The 7,976-nt window shown below is 36.5% G+C and overlaps 1 protein-coding gene across 1 annotated transcript in view; it reads left to right on the top strand.

Moving 5' to 3' along the window:
• Abce1 (ATP binding cassette subfamily E member 1) overlaps positions 1 to 7,380 on the top strand; it is a 29,686-nt gene extending 22,306 nt beyond the window's left edge. The window contains exons 12-18 of the mRNA XM_005345393.2: positions 252 to 311; positions 409 to 467; positions 2,384 to 2,494; positions 2,598 to 2,740; positions 2,867 to 2,989; positions 4,530 to 4,641; positions 5,690 to 7,380. Coding sequence (XP_005345450.1) covers positions 252 to 311; positions 409 to 467; positions 2,384 to 2,494; positions 2,598 to 2,740; positions 2,867 to 2,989; positions 4,530 to 4,641; positions 5,690 to 5,737 — 656 coding nt within the window. The 3' untranslated portion in view covers positions 5,738 to 7,380. The remainder of the gene's footprint in view (positions 1 to 251; positions 312 to 408; positions 468 to 2,383; positions 2,495 to 2,597; positions 2,741 to 2,866; positions 2,990 to 4,529; positions 4,642 to 5,689) is intronic.
• Positions 7,381 to 7,976: the final 596 nt, after the last annotated feature.

The following is a 7,976-nucleotide window of genomic DNA, read 5'->3' as shown; positions in this document are numbered from 1 at the left end:
TCCTCCTCCTCCTCCTCCTCCTCCTCTTCCTCTTCTGTTTTCTGTGTAGTGAACTCAGAGATTCCCCTGCCTCTGCCTCCTAAGTGCAGGGATTAAATGCATGAACCACCACAGCCCAACTAGGGATTGTTTTTTCTTAAGAACTTTTGCATGATATCTTCAAGACAGATTTCTCAGGTTGTAACAAGTAGAAAAGTATGCTTTACTTCAGAATGTGAAGGTTAATTTTCTTTTTGGTGTTGTCTTACCAGGTACAGGTAAAACCACATTTATCAGAATGCTTGCTGGAAGGCTTAAACCCGACGAAGGAGGTACTGTTATAGATAATACTCTTTTACTCTGTCCCACAACGTAAACTTTAAATGTCTGGGCAGGTTTTGTGTGATATGTACTTGTATTATTTTGCAGGAGAAGTACCAGTTCTGAACGTCAGCTATAAGCCACAGAAAATCAGTCCCAAATCAACTGTGAGTTGTTATTTTAATTTGGTTATTAAAATGTATGTATGTATGTATGTATACCTTTAGTCTTTTGCTTTAGTAAGGGGTTAGGACATTACCTCTGTAATAGAGTATATGTTTAACATGAATTAAGGCATTGAATTCAATACCCACCACACACCAAAAAAATCATATTAATATTTTTAGCCTTATTAGCATCTATACAGCCACAGCCTGGCCTAGAATCTACTATATAACACAAATACCTGAAATTCTCAATCCACTGCCCTTACTGCCCAAGTGTTGGAGTATTGGATGTAGATACCACATCTGGCTCTGGAAGTAGCTTTAAAATCTGTCATCTTTTTTTTCCAAACCTAATGTGAGCCTTTGCCAAAGGAAATGTTCTTCCAAAGAAGAAATCCAGATCACCCATAACCACATGGAAAGATGCATGGCTTTCTTAGTTGTTGCAAAAATGCAGATCAAACATGGTGAATACCAATTTTTTTTATTTTTTATTTTCGTGAATACTAATTTACAATAGTTGAATAACTAAAAAAAAAAATCCAAAAGACAGGCACAAGTCTTAGTGACAGTGTGAAGAGATTGGACACTGCGTGTTGCTGATGGTAATGTAAAACTGCAATCACTGAGAAAACCAATCACCTCATTTCTTTTTTTTTTTTAAATATTTATTTATTTATTATGTATAGAATATTCTTTCTGTGTGTAATGCCTGAAGGCCAGAAGAGGGCACCAGACCCCATTAGAGATGGTTGTGAGCCACCATGTGGTTGCTGGGAATTGAACTCAGGACCTTTGGAAGAGCAGGCAATACTCTTAACCGCTGAGCCATCTCTTTGGCCCCAATCACCTCATTTTTTTTTAAAATATTTATTTATTATGTATACAATGTTCTGTGTGTATTCCTGCAGGCCAGAAGAGGGAGCCAGACCTCATTACAGATGGTTGTGAGCCACCATGTGGTTGCTGGGAATTAAACTCAGGACCTTTGGAAGAACAGGCAGTGTTCTTACCCACTGAGCCATCTCTCCAGCCCCGCCTCATTTCTGTAGCATAGACTTACTAACAGCAGCAGTTCTCCTCATTATGTAGACCTGAGCAGTAAACATACTCAGTACCCAGAACCTACACTTAGGTGTTCTAGCAGCTATATTTATCAGAGCCAAACAGAAGAAAAAACCCAAATGCCTGTCACCTGCTGAATATATATAATATAAAGTATTCTTAGAATCTAAGTTTATTCGACCTTAGGGAAATGAAATGCTGGTAAATTGTTTCAAATATAAAACGTGAAAATGTTTTGCTAAAGCAAGTGTTCATTCAATTTCTGAGTGTTGTATCACTATCAGTGTCACAGCACCAACCCTGTTCCACATTTCAGACAGTTTACCTTCTTTACTACTTTAATCTGTCTCACGTTCTCAGACTCAGATCTGTTCTCAGTAACAAGTAAAAGCCATTTTAGGATTCATCTAAGAAGAAGATGGTGCATTGTGTGTTATAGCCTAGAGATTATCCAAGGTTTCAACCCACTTTAACGTTTAGAATTATTCCTGCTCTTAATTATTTCTCCACTGAAACATTCATTTACTTTCTACTTTAATTCTAAGACTATTGCCTTTTTTCTTGTGTACATGAGTGCTGTTAAATAGAAAACCTCAAAACGTGAGCAAGATGTTGAATAGGGATTAAAAACTAGAATTCCCTAGGTATAGTGGTGCATGGCAGCCATATCCCAGCACTTGGAGGCTGAAGCATAGTGAAACCCTGTCTCAGAAGAAGAAAAAAGTTAGAATTGATGTATATCGGTGGCAAATTGAAATCATTTTGGTCTGAAGTTTAGTACTAAAATTTATAAACAGGAAAGATCTTTCCTGGTAATTTATCATTTAAATACTTTTTCTCATTAAAATCAGGGAAGTGTTCGCCAATTACTGCATGAAAAGATCAGAGATGCTTACACTCACCCACAGTTTGTGACTGATGTAATGAAGCCCCTACAGATTGAAAACATCATTGATCAAGAGGTACTATAACATTATCCTTACAGTTCTCTGTGCATCCTTATTTTGGATAAATATATCTGTCTTCACACTGTCTTCACACATTTTGCTGAACTTCTCCAATTAGGTGCAGACATTGTCTGGTGGTGAACTTCAGCGAGTAGCTTTAGCTCTCTGTTTGGGGAAGCCTGCTGATGTCTATTTAATTGATGAACCATCTGCATATTTGGATTCTGAGCAAAGATTAATGGCAGCCCGAGTCGTCAAACGGTAAATGTCTTTCTTCTAGAATATTTTTGATTATGTTTACTGGCATACAGATACGTTTAATAAAACACTTGGATCTCATTTTGTGACTTAAAAGCTATGAAAGATTTTCAAATTGTTGTGTTCCAGTTTCATACTCCATGCAAAGAAGACAGCTTTTGTTGTGGAACATGACTTCATCATGGCCACCTATCTAGCAGATCGCGTCATCGTGTTTGATGGTGTTCCATCTAAGAATACAGTTGCAAACAGGTAAAGATGGTTTTTTAAGTGTTCAGAAATAAAATTTTAAGTTCTAACAATTGGAAACTTACCACATTCTAAATTTCTGGTAAACTCATAAACACTGAAGTCATTGCTTTTTTCAAGGAGATAGCAAGTAAATCAGTTTCTTATTGACTCCCTAGGTTATTCTTCTATGATACTGCATGAGGCCTGTATAGTAGTTTTTGGACTAGTATAGAATACTGGATAAACTTACAGAGCCCTAGACAAATAACCTTTTCTTTCAGCTGAACTTTGTCCAATTGATTTTTTTTATACTTCACAGAAAAATACTATTTTATAGGTAATTCTTACAAACTTAATTTTTGTGCAGAATAAAATTCAAAGAAGTAATGACTTGCAAACTACAATATAGTTATAGTTATAGTAGGTACAGGATACTGACCCACCCCAATTTCAGTGTGTTATTCTACCTTCTCTTGATGTTCTGACAACACTGATCATACTGTAGGGAAAACCAAAGTTCAGGTCTGTCAGTAAGACATTATTTTACCATTACTGCTAAACCTACATTAAGTTGTACCTTATGAAATCACCAGTAACAAAGTTGGGGCCCATGAAAGTACCAGCCAGACGTGGTAGCACACTCCTTTAATGCCAGCATGGGGGGCAGAATCAGATGAATTTCTGTGAGAGCAAGGCCAGCCTGGCGTAAGTAATTTGTTCCAAGACAGCCAGATCTACATAGTAAGTCTGTGTCTCAAAAAGAAAGAAAGATAGAAAGAAAGAAAGAAAGAAAGAAAGAAAGAAAGAAAGAAAGAAAAAGAAAGAAAGAAAGGAAAGAAAGAGAAGGAAGGAAGGAAGGAAGGAAGGAAGGAAGGAAGGAAGGAAGGAAGGAAGGAAGGGAGGGAGGAAGGAAGGAAGGAAAAGAAAGAAAAAGAGAAAGACCAAGAAAGGTACCATGTATCCCAAAGATCTCTGTTTTCATACTGAGTTCTGTCAGTTATTGACAGTATGTTCCTTACTGGAAATTTCTTAGATAATAAAATTTATTTCTTCAATAATAATCTTTGTTTTGGGTTTGCAGAATGCTTCAAAGTGTTCCATATTTTTTGTTGTTATTTAACAAATTTAAAAATTAACTTGTGGGGGTGGAGTGGCTCAAGTGGTTAACAGCACTGGCTACGCTTCCAGAGGACCCATGTTCATTTCCCAGCTCCTACGTGATAGCTCACAACTGTCTGGGACTCTAAATAAACCTTTTAAAAAAAAAGTGAAATTAGCTGGATATAAAAGACGAAAGAAAGAATGGTTTTTAATGGAAACTTGTTTTTAGTAAGTAATACTTTTGGAGCCATGACAATAACTCGGTACAGAGCCATGCAAAAAAGAAAAAAATCAACAAGTATTCTGTCTTAATGTTTGCTCAACATCAGAAATACATACTATGCTTACACAGAACTAAGTGATGTATAGTAACATTAGCCTTGGTGCAGAACTGAGAGGAAATGGTAATGATGATCTTGGGACTTAGCTAAATTTAATGAACACTGTTCATTTTCCCTAGTCCTCAAACTCTTTTGGCTGGCATGAACAAATTTTTGTCTCAGCTGGAAATTACATTCAGAAGAGATCCCAACAACTATAGACCACGAATAAATAAACTCAATTCAATCAAGGTATGTAGATAACTCCTACCATTGTAAACCTAAGTCTTTTTTTGTTGTTGTTTTGGTTTGGTTTTTTTTTTTTTTTTTTTTTTTGGTTTTTGAGACAGGGTTTCTCTGTAGCTTTTGGAGCCTGTCCTGGAACTAGCTCTTGTAGACCAGGCTGGCCTCGAACTCACAAGAGATCCACCTGCCTCTGCTTCCCACGTGCTGGGATTAAAGGCGTGCCCCACCACCACTCGGCTTAAGTCTTTTTCCTAAAAATGTATGACGTATCTATTGATTCTCAGTTTGGGTTATTTTTTTGTTTACATTTTCTTACTCTTGTTGCAGGTAACAACTGTAAGGTATCTACTATTCTGATTGTGTGTGTGCTATTTAAAACAAGCAGTGGCATACATGATATATCCCAGCACTTGGGAGGTAGAGTCAGGCAGACATCTGTGAGTTTGAGGACATTCTGGTCTACATAGTAAGTTCCAGGATAGCCAGGGCTGTGAGATTGGAATAAAAGGAATAAACAAAAACTTTTTTGAGAAACCTTATTTTTTGCCACTGAAAGTAGATTAATGGAGTTTTATTAATGAAGCTTTTAAGAATACTTTTAAGCAGTTTATGGTTTTTTTAAAAAGACATAGTTAAATAAGACATAGTTAAAATGAATAAACATTCTCCTTTGCTAATTAAGCCATGACTGTATACTGAGTCGTTTAAGGTGTTCATAGAGCGTATTCCTAATAGCTGGTCAAGTAGATAAATGGATTAATGACCACCATCCTATAAACAGTTTTGAGGAAATTGTTTTAAATATATTTGATATAATAAGTGATTTGCAAGCTGGCAGTATTCTGTCTTTTGTACCAGGAGCTTAAAAGTGAAATTTAAGCTTCTACAAGAATATTTAAATATATGACAGATTTCGTACATTGAACATCTTAGCAGAGGTCTTCCTTGAGCTACTGTGCGATGCTCTGAGAAGCACTTCTGAGTAACACTGCATAGATTGCTGTAGCTTCCAGGAGAAAAACTGTTCTGATTTTTGTTACTTCTCTTTTTTAAGGATGTAGAACAAAAGAAGAGTGGAAACTACTTTTTCTTGGATGATTAAATTGAATCTGAGATTATCAATAAGCCATTTACTTACTGGGATTTTTATCATATAAAACTTTAATCAGGTTTTATGGCCCCACATACTCTGGACTTTGAAGTATGGTTTTCTTAATGTGACATCAAAAGCCAGTTGTATTGTAAATTGTTATTTAAAAGCTTTTCTGTCCTTAAGATAAAACTCTGGGCATACTTCACTAAAATGGAGACATTTCAAATATGCAAATCACCTCTGGATCTGTGGAGATTTTCAAGCTCTGTATTATATTCATGTACCAGATGCTTACCTACTGGTGTTGTCCATATTTTAAAATCTTGGATAAAATCTGTATTACCTGTTTGCTAAGTGTACCAGCATAATGAAATTGCCCTATTTAACAGCCAGTCAAAGACTACACTGCTAAGGTCTGATAAATAAACACCAGGATTATATTTGCTACTTGTTTTCAGTCTGTGACTATATTATCAGTGTGACTATATTATCTGTGACTATATTATCAGCTTTCAAGGAACATTGTCTGCTACAAACACCATTGTTAGAAGGTGGATGTTCGTGACCAACTTTTGCATTGTTTTTAAAATTTTTGGGGGGGTATTTTTGAACATCTGTCAAAAATTATTTCGGTACCCTAATTTAACTCTAGGTTTTTGGGTTTTTACATTCTATAAGATTTACTTTGTAAACATAAATTTATATAATCAAGATGGGAGGAGGTATTTCTGAGTATTTGCTTCCTATAAAACTACTTGGGCTGGGGAGATGGATCAGTCAGTAAAGTGCCAACTTCTCACTCATGAGGACCAGATATTAGACAGTAGGATTCTAATACTGGTCCTGGGAAGGGAAGTCAGACAGATCCTAGAGCAGGGCTGGCCAGCCTAACAGAATCTCTGAGTGCTGTGTTCTGGGAAAGATCCTGTCTCAACAAGTTAGTTAGGTGGACAGCAATTGACTGGCTCCAGCACAGAGATTTGTATGTATGTATATACATACAGACACACACACCCCTACCCCTACAGATATAAATTCTTTACAATTGGTGACTTAAGTATCTGGATGTTAGGGTTTTTAGTTTTGTTTTGAGACAAGTGTCCTGTAGCCCAGGACAACCTTGAACTGAGCCCATTACCCAGGCTTGGATTATGCAGTGCTGAGAATCAAACCAGGGCTCCTCAGGCTAGGGAAGCACTCTACCAACTGAGCCACCTCCCCAACCTTCTGTTTTTATAGACTTACAGATTTTTCTGTTGAGCAACCAAGGGCAACCTTAAGCCACTTCTCCAATGAGTGCCAGAAATAGCAATACAAAGTTTCCACTGCTGCAGAACATATTCATTTGTAGGTGTGGATACAAAGGACATTATCCAAACCTTACTAATATGCTGAACTAGAATTATGAGGAAGGTAGATTACAGTGAATAATGGGGCCAGCAGAACAGGAAAAATAAATTTGGCAAAACTATTATTAGATTATTAGAATTTTAATAATCTTGATTAACTTGATTAATGAAAGTTGTTTTTGACCGGACCCCATTAGGCATTCTAAAATGAATTTATATGAATAATCCATAAATACATATCTGTTGTAAAGCAATGCAAATATACAGAAATATATGGAATAAAAATTTTCTCCCTTCATTACTCTGAGATTACTTGTGTTTGTTCATTCTTTCACATTCATTATGCATTTAATGTTGGCATAGGATTATAGTGAAGTATTTTGTTTAAGGATAGGTTAATGTTTTAGTACTGCAGACACATGGAATGCAGAGAAACAAAGCATTTACTGATTTAAAATTGTCCTAAAGAAAACAAAGTTAATCCATTTTAGTTGCTAATGACAAGGTATATTAATAAGATACTATTTTTCATGCAAGTGAAATTTGAAAATATAAATCCAGATTAAACTATTATTATTATATAGCAGTAGGAAAGCCTGTATATAAAGGGTTGTGGTGGTGGTACACACCTTTAATCTGAGCACTTGAAAGGCAGTGGTCAACCTGATCTACAGAGAGTTCTAGGGCAGCAAAGGATACACAGAGAAAACCTGTCTCGGAAAAAAAAGGACACCAACTCAGAGATAGGACAGCAGGCACTGGGTTCAAACCGAAGTCCCATCCCTGAAAAGGGAGGTGGACACTAAGTCCCACCCAACCAGGAAGCTATTTGCAACTGAAAGCTGCTGAGAAAGGGAAAATCGGTTTTCTCCCATGATGTCACTGTGCATCTCCACCAC

The sequence above is a fragment of the Microtus ochrogaster genome, chromosome 4 (assembly GCF_000317375.1).
Source record: "Microtus ochrogaster isolate Prairie Vole_2 chromosome 4, MicOch1.0, whole genome shotgun sequence".
Lineage (NCBI taxonomy): Eukaryota > Metazoa > Chordata > Mammalia > Rodentia > Cricetidae > Microtus > Microtus ochrogaster.
Note: the sequence above shows the minus strand (reverse complement) of the source record. Positions and strands in the feature narration are given on the sequence as shown.